The 18,695-nt window shown below is 33.2% G+C and overlaps 1 protein-coding gene and 1 non-coding gene across 5 annotated transcripts; one reads left to right on the plus strand and one right to left on the minus strand.

Annotated features, from left to right (window-relative positions):
• Positions 1-490: 490 nt before the first annotated feature.
• LOC142641746 (pentatricopeptide repeat-containing protein At3g05340) lies at positions 491-7,429 on the minus strand. 4 transcript variants are annotated; one of them, XR_012845457.1, is made up of 4 exons: positions 5,277-7,429; positions 4,470-4,665; positions 4,250-4,308; positions 491-2,783 (listed from the first exon to the last, which is right to left on the minus strand). XR_012845457.1 is itself a non-coding variant. In XM_075816247.1 (2 exons), the coding sequence occupies exons 1-2, from the start codon at positions 7,205-7,207 to the stop codon at positions 4,641-4,643; spliced, it is 1,956 nt and encodes a 651-aa protein (XP_075672362.1). In that variant the 5' UTR covers positions 7,208-7,429; the 3' UTR covers positions 3,253-4,640. The 4 variants fall into 4 exon arrangements, 2 of the variants coding, with proteins under 2 accessions (XP_075672362.1, XP_075672349.1); XR_012845455.1 differs by having other exon boundaries at positions 4,250-4,665; XM_075816247.1 differs by lacking the exon at positions 491-2,783 and having other exon boundaries at positions 3,253-4,665.
• On the plus strand, positions 7,341-7,422 carry TRNAS-GCU (transfer RNA serine (anticodon GCU)). The gene has a single exon. It is a non-coding gene; the product is annotated as a tRNA-Ser (tRNA).
• Positions 7,430-18,695: the final 11,266 nt, after the last annotated feature.

Below are 18,695 nucleotides of genomic sequence, written 5' to 3' on the forward strand. Positions count from 1 at the left end.
CATATATCACATACTCAGTTAAAAATTATATATGTGAATGTCTTAATGCTTCTCTATCATTCCAATTCTTCCTAATTGCAAGTTTCTAACACCTTGGCAAACCTTGCAGAATACTGTTTGCATATGAGCAAACATTACACTTATGATTTGTCACTGTCCCATTCAACTCAAAAAGGAGAGGGAAAAAACAACCATTTTATCTTACAAGTTTGATGTAGGCAGACTCATCACCATATAATACGAAAGTTACTTTTGGTAAGCTCATATGTTTCCATTTCACTGTTTTTACTCTCAAGTGAGAGATTTACACTTGTTGCAGACAACATATTCTTAAATCCAACTCCTATGCAAATTAGTTAGGACCAACAAAGACAATATAAAAAAACAAAACACACCCATCTGCATAATCATATCAATATGAAGCACAAAAACAACCTAGTAATCAACCAACCACCCAATTGAAACCAAACAGCAGAAACACAATAAAAAGTGTGGAAAAAAAATCCATAGCAAAACTCATGATTGAACCAAAAATAGTTCTAACCCATTACTTGAAATTCCAAATAAACTACAAAATCAAACACCAATCTCATCAAAACCATCAACTACATAACTTTCTCTTCCCAGAGTCCAAACCCAAACAAATTTCCAAGTCTTTCAAGAAAAAACAAAAAAAGAAGCTTAATTAAAAATCTAAAACCAGATTCATCCAGCTTAGAACCATGTAAAGCTATGTTCCCTGTGTGGATATATATATATATATATATATATATATATATATATATTGGTACTTCTATTTTAATATATATATATATATGTACTTCTATTTTGTATACACCCTTCGTAATTGATCACTCTCACAACACACACACACAGGGGGAGAGAAAGAGAGTGTACCAGAAGTCCATAAATATCACAATAATGATAAAATTTTGGCTTCTCAGCCAATCCATCACCCCAACAGCGAATCATATTAAAATTCATATCAGCATGAAACTTTATGTCTGTTTCATAGACGAAGTAACCCATCTGCCAAAATCCAATCACAACCATGGATAAAAATAGGCTGTCCGTTGACCTTGAACAACCTGTAATTCTGTAAGGCAACAATTTATAGACTACATATCATAATATCAAAATAAAAACCTATGTAAAAGCTTCAATTCTAGAAGGCATATAAAGCAATACCCTCCACCTGTGGAACTATCAATATGGCTCTCAATTTTTCAGAAGCCAAATAGATGGCTCCAAGCATTAGACTCTCCATATCCTTTCACATCAACAGTAATATGAACTTTGTACAAGGATAGTTTTCCCATACAGTTCAGCCACCATAATTCAGGCTTCTAGAAGAAAAGCTGCGAATTAATACCATTATAACCTACAACAGAAGTGTTGAGAGCCTAAAACTAGATTAAAATGCAACATAGTCAAATCCCTAATAATCGGATGCTCCAAATGCTCAGTAATAAAAAACTACACATTTCTAGATACCATTTTGGATAATCCAAAGCTCAGATAAGTGATGGAGGCTATATTCCTTCTGTTCTTCGGGTGCAGTATGCAGTTTTTTTACTTGGGGGAGGAGGGGTTCATTTATGCTTTCACCTCTCTTTAATGGTAATGTACAATATCAGTCAATCAATCAAGAAGGAAGTTCATTACCTAAATGTACAATATCATGCTATTATTTTGTAAGATATTGACAAGGAAGAAAAAAAGTGAAAAATATAAGTTCATTTTACCGAATCATAAGCAGAAGATATAAGCATCAAAGACAGACAATCGGAATAACAAGGAAAACTGAAGAGGCCAAGAATAGTTAAGCTTTAGGACATGTGCTCTAGCAAAAACCTGGCGGTTGATATATATATAGTAAAACAAGGTGAACATATCACTATAGTAAATTCTATACCTCAAATAGATAAGACTTAAGAGCATATTCAATAAGTAGAAACAAAAGCAATCCTTTAGCTGACAAAAGAAAAACAGGAACTAGAGTAAAAAAGAGAGGGTATACAGAGTGTCAGAAGTATGAGGAGGAATGGTATTAACACCAAAAGAGCCAGGGTTATTAATAAACAGACTTCTATGGCAAGTATTACAGGTTGCATAAGATGCTAGAATAAGTCAACAAGTCCTCTTCACCGAAATTGGGACGAAGAATGTAGATAGCTCGCATAACCTAGTTCCTTAACGTTAACTCCAAGCTGGTCTAATCCTTTTTCTTTTTTTTTCTCATGTGGGAGCAATCCAATGGAGCATAAAGTTAAAACTGTACTAAAGATACTACAAATAAAAGAAGTTTGCTCTTAATGGTTAATAACTTCTTGGCGAAACAAGAGTATCTTAAGTTTTGATGGCTTGACAAAGAGGCAAGCTGAAAAGAGACTATTCCTCACAAATTAACATAAGAATGAATGCTATCACTAGATAGCATAACATAGTGATAGCATTCATTGTTACTTAGGTTGATTGGGCAAATGCTACGGGTGTTTTTACTTTTATTTCTTTACCTATTATGCTTGATTTTTGTACTTTCATTGTTACTTAGGTTTTTTCCCCTGTTGCTTCGAGCACATGGCCTGTGCGCTATTTTTCCCTCTGTATTTTCTCTTCTTCTTTTTTCAATGAAGTTATTACTTATCAATAATAATAATAATAATAATAATGAATGCTATCACTGACCTCTGGAAACGAATATTGTATTTGTGATCCAGCAGACACATGTTGAGTCGGAATATGCCCTTCTAAACAAATGTTTCCCTCAACTCCTGTTGTCACTTGGATATTCAAAGAACACTCAGCAACCTAGGCACTTCTATTTTCTAACTCTGTTGTATCATGCAAATATACACTCTTGTAATAATAAAAAATAGATGAAACCAAGTGGGGATCAATTATTTTCATTGGCTGAATCAAATATTAAAGCATTAGTATCTTAATTATCTGATTCAATAAGTATAGAACAATTCCCCTAAAGGAACAGAAACACCATTAAATATTGATATTATAATTCAGAAAGGATTGCACGACCACGAATAAACGTTAATTAGTAACTACATGGAAGAAGAAGAAATGTACACTACATGTTTCATAACCATGCATATCTACAACTTATGAGAATACTACTAATGTTTGCACTAGTGCATTCTTTTAAAAGTTCCAAATATCATTAACATGATAGTTTATCACATATTTATTGTTCAGGAAGGAAATTATGCAATACAACTCACCCCAGTTATTAATACAGACACCTCATCCCATATGCCAGTGTTCTTATCCCTGTAATAGTACAGCGGTCAAGTACTTAGAAACAGAATCATTTTGCTTTGATATATTCTATGAATCATTTTGCTTTGATTTATTCAACTGGCAGGAGACCATATGGATAGGTTAAAAGAGAAATGCTATGTCCACATCATTTTTACAACAAATCATAGGTGGTAAGTTGTTATTGGTTGTTATGGGTGGGCAAAAAAATAATTTAAGTTGTAAATTCAAATTAGAACCAATAACAACTTACAACCTATAATTTGTTGTGAAAATCTTGTCAAAATATTGTGGACATAGCACTCTTCTAGGTTAAAATAGAACGAGAACACATTCTTAAATGCAAAAGACACAATAAGAAGTGAATGCCCATGGAATTTCTTTTTTCTTTTTATTATAATTAAATATTCATTAAATAGCAAAGGTGCAACCCATGCAAGAAATACACCAACAATTTTTAATGATAATTACAACGATCAAGCATCTCAAGTAAATTAGAAATTGTCTGCCGTTTATCCTCAAAAAGTAAATTAGAAATGGAAAACTATCCTGAAGCTAATATCCACTCATATAAGGATCTAAGAAATGGACCAGTGCATTGGTCCATTTTGGTTATCAAGACACCCTTACAGTTGTTCTCATAATTCCTCTTTTTCTCTCAAAATCAGAACTTCCACGAATGAGCTGCATAAACTACATAAGAATTATACTTATACCTTTGACCCATTTTCAACCAAATAATTCTCCACTGTATAACTGATCTCTTGATGAATTATCACCCTGACACTATCATCTAAAAATATGTTACAAACATCCATAGACAGTAAACTGTCTCATTTTGATTCCGACATGAAATTTATAATCATTTCTTACAAATAGGCATTTACCATCTCTTATTTTCCAACAACAAACTAGAAGAAACAATATCATTATGGAAAAAAAATTAACCACAATCAAAGGTAATAAATATAGTCACCTTATAGGAGCCATCCAATCCCAACCCTGAACGTATTGCATGGCAACATTGTTTCCAGTCTACCATGAAAACAAATTATTATTACATTGCATGTCTTCCAAGCATATCAAAATTTAGGTTTTTACCCCACCATTCCACTCGCATGGGATCCAAAATCATGTATGTAATTCTAAAATAAAATAATATATAAATTGAATAGGTTTTGGATTTAGCTATAAACCTCATGGTCAACACCTTACCCCCCTTAGGAGGAATTTTCCCACAATGATCTGGTGAGTGAACAAGAATATCAGTGACATTGCGAGAATGCTTCTGAAACATCCCCTTTTTGGCATGACCTTTTTGTGCCCATTTAAACATACTTCTGCAGAATAATTGATTCCATGAAAATTCAGATCCATGTGCTGATTTCCTGACTGCAAAAGGATAAGCAATTTGATACTGAGAAGTAGAAAGGCTTAGGAACTGCCAGCTTCAAGACAAGTTTGATAAATTCCAACTCAATTTGAAATGTCAAAACTTAGATAACAATTTCCAGAATTTGTTATTTTTTAATTTCTATTACCAATTTTTTTTCTTGGTAAGTTACTCACGCACCCAAGGGGAATTGTACCCCCATCCTCACCAACCAACCATACTTATATGGGTGTTGGAGGTGCCATTTGGCCCAAAGACCATTGGCAATTTCCAGAAAAATCAAAATTATCAAACCATATTTTGGTTAAAATCTGACCCTGACTGATTTAAAAAATACAACTTTCATTTTCTTCTTCTGCCCCAAAAGTCCCCAAACAGCTAACATAACCATGAGTATATACAGATACAACACCTGCCAAAACTTTGTTTCTATGAAAGATAGTGAATGTTAGAAGCTCAACTAACTTTTAAATCACCAACCAACTAATAATCCAACCATCCAATTACATAGACAGATTATTAGACTGAACACAGAATATTAGAATTATTTGAGTGGTATCAAACCAATGGCTCTCCCTTCCCATCTTGATCCAAGTAATAGAGAATGAACCTCTTATCTGGAGCATATCCTTCAGCTGTCATGTGTCTAAACAACTCAGCCAAAACCCCATATATGTTTCCAGATTGTGCATGCATTTTGTCACCAACAACAAAGCTTTGGATTTTCTTTTCAATCTCAATCCAACTCATACCTATTTCCTTTGACACCCCCATCTCCCTCATTCTCTTAATAGTCCTTGCTCTCTCTTTCCATCTCCCTTCTGAAGAATATATATTGGATAATAAAACATATGGTGCTGGGCTTTCAGGTGCTGCCGAAATCAACTGATCTGCAGCATACTTTCCCATCTCTGAATCACCATGAATGCTACAAGCACCAAGCAATGCTTGCCAAACCTCTATACCAGGATTCTCAGGTAATCTGGCAATAAACTGTTTTGCTTCAGTAAGAAGTCCAGCCCGACCCAACAAGTCGATAACACAAGCATAGTGTTCTGATCTTGGACTCAACCCATGATCTTTAGCCATGGATTCCAGCAACTCCATTCCCCTTTCAACTAACCCAACATGGCTGCAAGCATGGAGCAAAGACAGAAATGTAACATCCGTAGGCTGTATGCCTTCCAACCTCATCTCATCATACATTTCTAGTGCCTTGGAGCCATCCCCATGACGAGCAAAAGCTGCAATTAAAGAGTTCCATGAGACTGAGTTCCTTTGAGACATTAGATGGAAGACTTTGATTGAATCCTCCAAATCCCCGCACTTGGAGTACATGTTTATAAGTCCATTGATGACAAAAGTATTATCACTGAAGTTCTTCTTGATAACTAAAGCGTGAATTTGTGTACCAAGACCCAAAGAAGCATCAACTCCAAATGCCCCAAGGACAGCAGAAACCATGTCTGGGTCAACCTCAATACCTGACTTAATAATTTTAACAAATATCTGAATAGCTTCTTCCTCAAATCCATTCTGTGCAAAACCCACAAGGATAACAGTCATGGAAACCTCGTCAAGTTCTTCCGCAGACTCGAAGATTTTCCATGCATCTCCTACGCTTCCACACTTTGAATACATGTCCATTAGTGCACTCTCAATGCACAAATCTGATTGAATTCCCAATTTCCAAAGGAGCCCATGAATTTGACGCCCTTCACTTGATGCCTGCAAACCTGAACATGCCATGAGCGAGCTCAAATATGTCAATAAATTCGGATCCACTGATCCACACTGCATCTTTACAAAAAGTTTCAAACTTTCCTCGTAACACTCATTCTGTGCAAGGCCCGAGATCACAGCCGTCCAAGTAATAACATTCCTTTCAAGCATTTCATCAAAAACCTGCATTCCTGAACAAATACACCCACATTTAAAGTATGATGTTATCAAAGCATTTCCCACCGTAAGTTCCTGCTCATTCCCATTTAAAATTACTAAAGTATGTATCATTTTACTCACATAACAAAACTCTGGTCCCTCACAAGCTGATAAAATTGTAGTCAAAGTAGCTTTATCAAATTGATATAAACCGGAATCACGCATTCGTTTAAATAACCCAAAACCCATATCAAACTCCCCATTCCTTAAAAAGCCAGACATAACCGTATTCCACGAAACAGTATCTTTGACAGGCATATGATCAAACAGCTTAACTGCACTTGACAGTTCACCGCATTTTGAGTACATGAACAGAAGAGAATTCCAAACAACAAGTGCACTTCGAGTACTAAGCCGGTTCTCAAGGTCTAAAAGTTCGGATTTTTTTACGATGGAGGCATGGATGGAAGAACCCAAATGGAGAAGACATTCTTTTCCACAAATGGATAAGAGGAGGCTTAAGTCTGCATGGTTGAGGACAAATTTGGAGGGTTCTGAAAGTGGGTTTTGGTGGGTTTGAGCCTTGAAGGGAGAGAGGAGATTGGAAACCCAAGAGGGAAGTTGGGAGCTGAGATTGTGGAAGATCCATCTGGATTTCATCCATGAAAATGGGACAGTAACACACCAACTGTTTTTGTGTAATGGGGCCAACGGTCATGAACGTTTGGCTTAAAGCTAAAATTAGTGCCCGCCTCGCCTGAAAGAAAACCTATCATAGAATCTGTCATCAACCGTCGCTTTGGCCGAGTGGTTAAGGCGTGTGCCTGCTAAGTACATGGGGTTTCCCCGCGAGAGTTCGAATCTCTCAGGCGACGAAATAGATTTTTGCCAAGGAAGCAAAAAAAGAAAAAGAAAAGAATCCGTGAAAAAGGGTCATATTTGGGCTTCACAAGAATGGGTTCTGGTCCCATTTTTTTTTTTTTTTTACTTATTATATTTTTGGGTACACTACTTCGTTATTCTATATATCATATTTTAATTATGTCAATTTTATCCTTAACTTTTCAGTATTGTGTCAATTTAGTCTCTACCATTATTTTTTGAATATTAATGACATATCTAATGACCAAAAAAAAAAAAAAAGCTTTCGTTAATGTGACAATAAACTAAAAATTTATTTTGGCCATTTGTCATGTCATCAATTTTCATTTAAGATATAATGACAGAGATTAAATTGATATGACACTGAAAAGTTAATAACCAAATTGACGCAATTGAAAAGTTAGGGATCAAATTGAAATATAGTGTAAATGATAGGGATCAAATATGTAGTTTACCCTATATTTTTTCATTTTTTTAGTTGGCCTCTTTTTCAAAACCTAAGACCCCCCTCCTCTCTAATTTTCTAGCCAAAGCTTTCGTTAATGTGACAATAAACTAAAAATTTATTTTGGCCATTTGTCATGTCATCAATTTTCATTTAAGATATAATAACAGAGATTAAATTGATATGACATTGAAAGGTTAATAACCAAATTGACACAATTGAAAAGTTAGGGATCAAATTGAAATATGGTGTAAATGATAGGGATCAAATATGTAGTTTACCCTATATTTTTTCATTTTTTTAGTTGGCCTCTTTTTCAAAACCTAAGACCCCCCTCCTCTCTAATTTTCTAGCCAGTCTAGCCCAACTAGCAACTATCCAGCCCAAAAACTTAACAAAATTAATAAAAGCCTTCACAATAATGATTGTATTTTAGCAAAAAAGTTATTTTACTACCAAAAAACTATGTGTCATTTGAGAAGTTAAAACTAAATTTCTTGCAACTACAGTAAACTGGTATAAACACCAGTTGATTATAGCAAGTTGTTAAAAATAAAATACAATATTTTATTAAGATTATCTTTCTTCCTTCAATTGAAAAATAGATAAAATAGAATTTTGGTGTTTGGTGTATTGTAACATAAGATGGCAAAATAAATAAAATAGTTTTTTAAGGTGCTAAAAACTAAATTTTTTTAACACCACTACTGTGAATGCTCTAATTTCAACCAAAAAAAAAAAATTTTAATCAGCCTAGTATTAAAAAACAACATTATTATTATTATTATTATTTTATCTTTGTTGATAGATGATTGCATCTTAATGTATTAAGCAATGATTTTGTGTATTTATAATTTGTTAATACTATATGAATGCCTCTTTGAAGTATTTTTTATTTTTATTTTTTTGCTTATACTCCGGCCCTCTCTAACTTGAAATCTTGGATCCGTCCTTGCTAACATGGGCCAAGTTATCCATGAACCTACTTTGAGAATGTTCATTTTTTTTTTTTAGAGAATGATGTTAATAATGCTTTTCTGACACTTCAATTTTAAACAGGTGTGAGTCTTTTAGTGGAATGATGGACAAGTGACGTGGTCCACCATAAGAACTGTATAATTTCTTAGCTCTTTTATTAAAGTATTACACAAAAGATCAGCACACTTGTTCGCCTTGCCATAAATGTACTTACTTGTTTCCTGCCATGATCTTCCCTGCATGTAACAGTCCTAATCTTGTACATTGTAAAAAGATTGTTACAATCCAATACAAGTTTGCTTCAATTTGGTTTTAGGGCCATTTTTTTAGAACATTTATGTCCCTCGACTCATCTTCTTCTTCACCCTTTTTTTTTTTTTTTGCTATCAACCCAATCGCATCTCTCTTACGCACTTATTCTCTTCCTTGTCAAATGTCCATCATACTTACCACAACAAATAACTTTCCAGGAAACCTCGAATGCTTCTCTATTATAAAGGTTAAGATCTTCTTAGTTTCAAACGCAAGCCCAATGGCTCTATTGATTGGTACAAAGTTAGGCTTTAGTAAAGGGATTTCATCAACAACCTTGCCTCGATTATTCTAACACATTCAATCTTGTGGTTCAACCCACAATTGTTCACATTGTACTATCCATTTTCTATCTCAAATAGTTGGGTCATCAAACAACTTGACGTTAATAATGATTTTTTTCTGAATAGACATTTGATGAAATCAGTTTACATGACTCAAACTCCTGGCTTCATTGATACTAACACTAATACACTATATAATCTTGAGCAAGCCTAAGAGCGCAGTTTAATTGCATATAGCTTCCTACTCCATCATGAGTTATGTGCTTCCAAATATGAGGCCGACCTCTTTGTTTCTATATGATCGAGATAGTGTTCACATTTTTATATTAGTGTATGCTGATGACATTATTGTGACCAACAGAAATTCCTATCTTTTTTCACCCACTATCTCTACATTGCAATCGAAGTTTGCCCTCAAGGATATTGGTGCACTACACTACCTTTTGGGTGTTGAGGTCACTTGTTATTTTGTGGCAGGGACAACCCAGGATTCGAACTTGGAGGGCCAAAGCTTAAAACAATTTTTTTTTTTTTTTATGAAAATAAAAACTAACATCTATTCCATATTCAACAAAATACTACATATAAAATAAGTGTTTCTTAAACATTTGATATTATAAAAATGTCAACAAAGTATAATATATAAAATAAGTGTTTCTTAAACATTTCAACACAATTATCAAAATGGAACTCGACGCTATTTCAAAGGAGATCCAAAAAAAAAAAATATATATATATATATATATTTAAGGGCAAATCTTAATTTTTCAAATTAAATATGTATACCAGTTTTTTTTTTAAAATTGGGGGCTATTAAGACCAAAATTTAAAATTTCAACACACACACACACATATATATATACATATATATATATATATATATTTTTTTTTTTTTTTGGGGTGGGGGGCATTCACTTGTAACAATGGCAATATGTCTATGACATTATTGAGTGTATTGGCATGACAAATTGTAAGCTTGTATTTTGTTCTTTGTTGCTAGCAAGCACTTATAGCACATCAGGTATATATATCTATATATATATATATATATATATATATATATATATATATATATATATATATATATATATATATTTTTTTTTTTTTTTTTTTTTTTTTTTTTTGGGGTGGGGGGGCATTCACTTGTAATATATATATATATTACAAGTGAATAAAGCTTTAACTTTGAATATATTGACATCTGGATATGATATGGATGATGGTAGTAGACCCTTTACTCTTATTTACCGAATTTTTTATAGATTGCTTGATTCCCAGCTAACTCCTCGGTCTAGAGGACGTGATCCTGCTGGAAAAACTATGTTGATTCAATGTTCCACACCTGATGCTAAGATCCAAGTCCCTAAAATGATTCAATGGCAAGATATTACTCTTCCCAAAGAATGGACTTTGGAACAAGTCGCACCACCTGTTAAACCTGTTTTTGATGAACTTGATCTTACTAAAATTGCACAATATTCTGATGGAACTGTTAAAATATTTTTTGATGATACCAAATGTTTTCCTACTCACAAACCTTTGAGAATCAATGAAGGAAGAAAGTCCTTTGTTGGATCTGAAAGTATTGTTAAAAGAAATGCTGATGTTGACGAATTTTTGAAAAAGAATTTTGAACCACTTGATTTAAAGCTAAAAGGAGTTGCTAGCAACAATTCCCAAGTTAGCAATACTTATTATTCAACTAAACCCGAATTTCTTCCAAAAGATAATCACGAAGAAGAAGAAGATGCAAAATCTGAAGCTCCTTCTGGATCTGATTTTCCACCTATTGAAACTCCTCCTCCTTTTAAACATTTGCGTGTGATAAACTTGATGGATATCGGTGTTGAAACCCCTGCTTTTCAAATTGATATGGTTGCTTTAAGTAATGAATTCTTTTCTAAAGCAAACCGTGATAAAAGAAAGTATTACCAAAGTACTTTTGCTCAGTCTGAGAAAGACAGAATCAAAAGGAAATGGAGAGAAAAAATGAATTTGTTAAAACAACATATTTTGTTTTTTGATTATCTTGAGAATTATTATGTTTCAAGAAATGAGGTTCATACCAATTACTTGAACGTAATAAAAAAGTCTGCTTTTGTTAAACATGATAAAACTGTTGTTAAATCTAGTCATCCACCCCTTGAAACTGTTTTGATTACTTGCAAAAGTGATAAAGAAAGCACTGAGGTGAAAGCCTCTCCTTTCAAAATTGCTGATGATAAAACTCCTGTTTCTGCCATTATTGAACAAAACAATTTTACTAATGAATCTTTGCATATTATTGGTCAACAGCTTGACCGTATTGAAGAAAAAATTGATGAAAAACCTTCTATTTCAAAACCTGAGAAACCTTTGATTGATTTACCCAGTCAAAGAAAAAATATTGATTTTAAAACTTCTCAGAGTAAGACTTTTGATTTAGTTAATTCCCAAGGATCAACTGTTGAAAAGATTGAAAAAATGCTTGCTGATTTAAAAGTTAAAACCGAGCAAACTTCTACTTCTAGAAGTGCTGCTTGTGCTATTTCAAGAAATGAGAAAGAAATTGTTTCTGATGATGAAACAAATTCTGACTCATTATCTTCAAAATCTTCTAAAAATGCTTTTGATGATGGCATAAGTTTACCAGAAATTAAAAGATTTGTTGGAAAACCCAATCCCACGTCTTTTACAAAAAATTGGTATACTAAACCTACTCCTCCTGATGTACAGTTTGAAGAAAGATCTTCTCAAACTCAATTTTCTGTTTCTGCTGATAAACTTTATGAATGGAATATTGATGGCTTGTCTGAACAAGAAATTATTAACAAAATGGCTCACATGTCTATGGTTGGTATTGCATACATAAATAACCATGACAGTCTTGATCATCCTGATATTGTTGATTTGCTTGCATCTGGTTTTACTGGTTGTCTTCGCGGATGGTGGGATTCACATCTCACAGAAGAATCCAGAGAATCTATTAAACATGCTGTTAAAAGAGATACTGATGGTATGCCTATTTTTGATCAAAATATTAACCGTGGCGTTCCTGATGGTGTTAACACTTTGGTTTACACTATTCTTAAACACTTTGTTGGTACTCCTTCCAATATTTCGTCTCGAATTTCTGATTATTTGAATAATTTGAGATGTCCTACTATGTCTGATTACAGATGGTATCAAGATGTATTTACCTCCAGAGTCATGCTCAGAAAAGACTCTACGAAGCCTTATTGGAAAGAGAAGTTTATTGACGGTCTGCCTCCTATTTTTGCTCATAAGGTAAAAAATGAATTAATTGGTAAAAATGATTCTATTGACTTTGATAATTTAACCTATGGTGATATTTTCAGCACTATTAAGAAAATTGGAATTAATATGTGCAATGATGAAAAATGGTTAAAACAACAGTTAAAAGACAAAAAGAAAGCTAAATATGAAATGGGTAATTTCTGTGAACAATATGGTTTACCTCCTATTGCCCCTTCCAGGGAAAAAGGAAAAAGTAAACATGATAAGGTTTACAAAAGTTATTCCCATAAAAAGTATAAAAGACACTTTGTTAAACACAATGATTTTTATGCTAAAAACAAAACTGCTTTTCGAAAACATGATAAACAGAGATCAGGTAAAGGTAAGTGCTTTAACTGTGGCAAATTTGGTCATTTCAGTAAAGACTGTACCCAAAAGCCTGGTAAGTTGAAAAGTAAGCTGAACTTGTTAAACATCAATAATAATGATCAAAATGAATTATTTCAGATTCTTGAATCTGCTGCTTCAACTGATTCCTTTGAAGAGGATTTTTCCTCCTCATCTGATTCTGATTATCATTCCCGTAGTGATATTTCTAAATCTCCTAATATTAAACTTGGCTGTAGAGATTCTTGTTGTAATGTGATTAAATCTGTTAAAATGTTAACCAAAAGTAAAGAGAATGATGATTTACTATTAACTATGATAAGTAAGATTGATGATCCTAATTTGCAGAAAGATTATCTTGACAAGTTTTTGAAAAACTTAACAAAAGAAGATAAGGTTAAAAGACCTAATTCTACGATAAGTTTTGAAGAAACTCTGAAAAGATTTAATAAAAATAAATCAAAAGAAATAACTGTTAATGATCTTCAACATGAGATAAAAACTGTTAAACAAGAAATAATCCAATTAAAAAATGATGTTAAAACTATTAAACATGATAATGATCATCTTAAACAAGAATTATTAATTCTAAAAATTGATAAAACTATGGATAAGCACCAATCTGATGATGATGAGCAAAAAGACGGAGAAGAATCCGATCAACAAGTTTCTCCTTCTGGTAATGTTTCTGATCGTACTTTGATTAATTTGATTGATAATCAATTGTCTCTTGTTAAACATATGCTACCCAAATGGTACACTAAAGTCAAAATTGTTGTTGCTCATGATTATGCTTTTGATGTTGTTGCAATGATTGATTCTGGTGCTGATGTTAATTGTATACAAGAAGGACTGATTCCTTCTAAATATTTTGAAAAATCTACTGAAAGATTAGTTTCTGCTAATGGAACTAAAATGAGAATAAAATATGAATTAAATAATGCTCATGTTTGCCATGATAATGTTTGCTTTAAGATCCCTTCTGTACTTGTTAAGAACATGACTGATAAAGTAATTCTTGGTTTGCCTTTTATTAACTCTTTGTATCCTTTTCTTACTGAGAATGATGGAATTACTACTGATCCTTTTGGTCAAAAAGTAAAATTCAAATTTTGTGATAAGCATGAAAACCCTGATACTGTTAATTTGATCCATGCTAAAATCAACCACCTCAACTTCCTCCAACAAGAAGTTAGGTACAAGAAAATTGTTGAACAACTTTCTGATAGACTGCTTCAATCCAAAATTATTAACTTTCAAAAAATATTAATAAGTGATGTTTGTTCTGAAATTCCTAATGCTTTTTGGCACAGAAAGAAACACATTGTTAACTTGCCTTATGCTAAAGATTTTAATGAGAAGAATATTCCTACTAAAGCTCGTCCTATTCAAATGAATGCTGAAACTGTTGAATTTTGTAAAAAAGAGATCAATGATTTGCTCAAGAAAAAACTTATTAGAAACAGCAAGTCTCCTTGGTCTTGTGCGGCTTTTTATGTCCAGAAAAATGCTGAACTAGAGAGAGGTACCCCTCGTCTTGTGATTAACTACAAACCTTTGAACAAAGTCTTAGAGTGGATCAGGTACCCTATCCCCAATAAAAATGATCTTGTTCATCGGTTGAGTGATGCTGTCATATTTTCTAAGTTTGATATGAAGTCTGGATTTTGGCAAGTTCAGGTTAGTGAGAATGATAGGTATAAAACTGCTTTTACCACACCCTTTGGTCACTATGAGTGGAATGTTATGCCCTTTGGTCTAAAAAATGCTCCTAGTGAATTCCAAAATATTATGAATGATATTTTCAATTCTTTCAGCCATTTCACTATTGTTTATATTGATGATGTTTTGATCTTCTCCAACTCCATTAGTGAACACTGGAAACATTTGTACTCGTTTCTAGACACTATTAAAAGAAATGGTCTTGTTGTCTCTGCCAAAAAGGTCAAACTGTTTCAAACCAAAGTCAGATTTCTTGGATATGATATTTTCGAAGGACAGATCCGTCCTATTGATCGAGCCATTCAATTTGCTGATAAATTTCCTGATGAAATTATTGACAAAACCCAACTTCAAAGGTTTCTTGGATCCTTAAATTATGTTGCTGATTTTTACAAGAATCTGAGAAAACAATGCAAACCACTTTTTGATCGGTTACAAAGTAATCCTCCTCCTTGGTCTGATATTCATACTTCTCTTGTTAAACAAATCAAATCCCATGTTAAAACTTTGCCTTGTCTTGGTATCCCAACTGTTAACGCCTTCAAGATTATTGAAACTGACGCCTCAGACATTGGTTATGGGGGCATTCTAAAACAAAAAGTTTCACCTGATTCTTCTGAGCAAATTGTTCGCTTCTACTCTGGTGTCTGGAATGCGGCACAATTGAACTATAGCACTATAAAGAAAGAAATTTTATCTATAGTACTATGCATTTCAAAATTCCAAAGTGATTTGTTAAACCAAAAATTTTTATTAAGAATTGATTGCAAAAGTGCTAAGTACGTTATTGAAAAAGATGTTGAGAATATTGCTTCCAAACATATTTTTGCAAGATGGCAAGCTATTTTAAGTGTTTTTGATTTTGATATTGAATATATTAAAGGATCTCAAAATTCTATTCCTGATTTTCTTACCCGTGAATTCCTGCAGTGCCACAATGGCAAGTAGAGGATCCAAGGATAAAGGTCCTGCAACCTCACACGACCAAATTGTTAAACGAGAACCCGTCTCCCCAGGAGATATTGCTAACCGCCTCACCACTTTAGGATCAATCCCCAAGCCTAATTATTCCTCTGTTTTGGTTTCTGCCTATGACCCTTATGCTTTAACCCCTGTTAACCAGCCTGTCCGAACTGTTTACCCGAGAAAATCCAATGCTTCACAATATGTTAAAAAACAATACTTCCAAAACCTATTTTTTGTTGAACCAAACCGAGCAGCAATTATGAACCCTCTCCAGATTGCAAAAAGCTATTTCCCTCCTTTGTGTCACTGGGTTCCGGAACATGGTGCTAAAAAGTTAGAATTTTATTCTGACATTTTACGCCAAGAAGATGCTACTGTTATTAAAACCATCTTTGATTTGGATGATAAAACCAAAATTATTTACCACAGTGTTTACTTAAAAAATATTGTTACTGAAGCTAGTTGGGGACATTCTCCTACCTCTACAAAAAGTCTCCCTAAACACTCTGTTCCATATTCATACCATGATTATATTGACGCTTGGTTCAAATTTATGCTTCACCAAAATGAGACAATGACTCATTCATGGTTTATTAACTTTGATAAAGAATTTGACAACAATGCTGATCTGCCTCTTTGGTTCATCCGTTGGTGGAATCAATTTGGTTCTGACATTGAAATATTCCCCAAACCTCTTGTTGACTGTTTCAATTTCTGGAAGCAAAGTTTTAAGGTAAATGCTCATAATGCCAAATTTCCTGCCCTTCTCCACTTTGTTAAACGATTTAGAGTCCCCTGGATTCTAAAGTGGCAATATGAGAAAGAAGGTGACATTCTTACTAGACATTGGTATATCAAATGGTGGGACAAATTTGGATATGTTCCTCAAATATTGGATAATGTTTACCGAAGACCACCTCCCAAACAACTGATCTCTAGTGCCCAGTCTACTTCCAGAATCCCCTCTACTTCTACTTCATCAGATATTGACAAATTAAGTAAGGATGATTTATATGCCCTCCTCAAGAAAAAAATTGAAGAGGAGAAGGAAGCTGAGAGCAGAAATTCTGAAGAAGAAGGATCTGTTGCTGAAAGCCCTTGCTATCCTTATCCTCAACCTTATCCAAAAGATTGGTTCGCTCATGATGAAGAATATGATGAAAATACTCCTGATCTAGGAACCTGATTTGTTTGGCCTGCATAAAGGCTACTAATGCTACAATATTCACTCAAGAGTAAAAGTGTTTACTGAAGCTACCATGATTACAATGTTGACCACTTTTGGCACTACCAGCCAACCTACTTTCGGTCTCAAAAGCCGATTTGATTCCTTCCGGATATTGCGCTCCTTTTGCCCCTCATGGGTCCTGATGTGAATAGTAAAATGTCATTATTTACTTTGTACTGTTTACTACTTTATTCACTTATATAAGGGGGGTTGTCCCTTATTGTAAAACTCAGAATCTTTTTCTAGGATTTCCCTTAGAACTCTCTCTAGGACCTCCTTAGATCAAGATATCTCACTACAAAGCTTGTAACTAGGAACCAGGACTAGCTTTCAAGCCTTGTACTATTTACCCAACCTGTTGATTACCCAACCTGTTGATCACTGTAATCTTGTTGCTACTACTACTGTAAGTACTTTGATGTATATTCAATAAACAACTGCCGTTTTCAATACTTTGAATTATTTTGATATACAACTGCTTGGCTGGTTCTACCGCCTTACTTTCAATTATTATTTACTTTGAATTAATCCATATATCTGCTATCTGTTGTGCTTCCGCCTTCTGCGCTGTTGTCCTTCCCCCTTTATATATATATATATATATATATATATATATATATATATATTTTTTTTTTTTTTGGGGTGGGGGGGCATTCACTTGTAACAATGGCAATATGTCTATGACATTATTGAGTGTATTGGCATGACAAATTGTAAGCTTGTATTTTGTTCTTTGTTGCTAGCAAGCACTTATAGCACATCAGGTCAACTTTTTTCATTATCCCACTCTTTATTATCAAATTGTGGGCTCCCTCCAATATCTTTCAATGACTTGACCTGACATTGCCTTTGTCATAAATAAGGCCGGTTAGTTCATGGATACAACCACATATAATCACTGGACTACTGTCAAGCAAATTCTCATACATCTCAAACTAGTGGCGGAACGAGGACTTTACCTTTGGGGGGCCAAATAAAGAATAAATTGTATCTTCTTATTTTTATATATTATATTCATTTTATGTACATAATTAGTGTAAACTATTACTAGAAACACAATTTAATATACAACACAAGTTAAATAGTTTTTAATTTGCTCATAGATTTAGATTTTCAAATTAAATTATAACTTATTAGGTATAATAATTATGATAAAAAATTACTAATAGGTTAAAGATTATTTAAAAATTAGACAAACAGTCAAACATTAGATTATTTAATTTATGTGATAGATTATATGGTTTTACAAAATTAATAATAGTCTATTATATTTATATGTCATGTAAAACTAGTGTGTAGTCCCGTGCATATGCACAAGTATAATTAAAAATAATCACAATTATATAGTTCAAATTATACATTTTTTTAGAAGATGTTCAAATTATACACGGTATTAGCTTACACTTTTTTTAAATCATACATTTCTAAAATATATAATGGTTTCTCATATTATATATATATATATATATATAATATTTAGAATTTAATTGGTTTTGAACTCTTCCATTTTTGCATTCAATAATTCACTTGCCACAAAAATTAAAATCTTAGATGGAGACATGATGGAAAATTTGACTCCAATTGAAATCCAATTTTGAATCTAATTGAATTTGGACTCTTCGATTTTTATATTCAATAATTCACTTGGCACAAAATTAAAAATTAAATGGGACACATGGCACAAAATTGAGAATCCAATTAAAATCT

Source organism: Castanea sativa, chromosome 1, assembly GCF_040712315.1.
Source record: "Castanea sativa cultivar Marrone di Chiusa Pesio chromosome 1, ASM4071231v1".
NCBI classification, from domain to species: Eukaryota; Viridiplantae; Streptophyta; class Magnoliopsida; order Fagales; family Fagaceae; genus Castanea; species Castanea sativa.

Bases quoted from the DNA above. Each gene is read 5' to 3' on its own strand.
- LOC142641746 (XM_075816234.1), bottom strand. From the start codon at position 7,207: ATGAAATCCAGATGGATCTTCCACAATCTCAGCTCCCAACTTCCCTCT.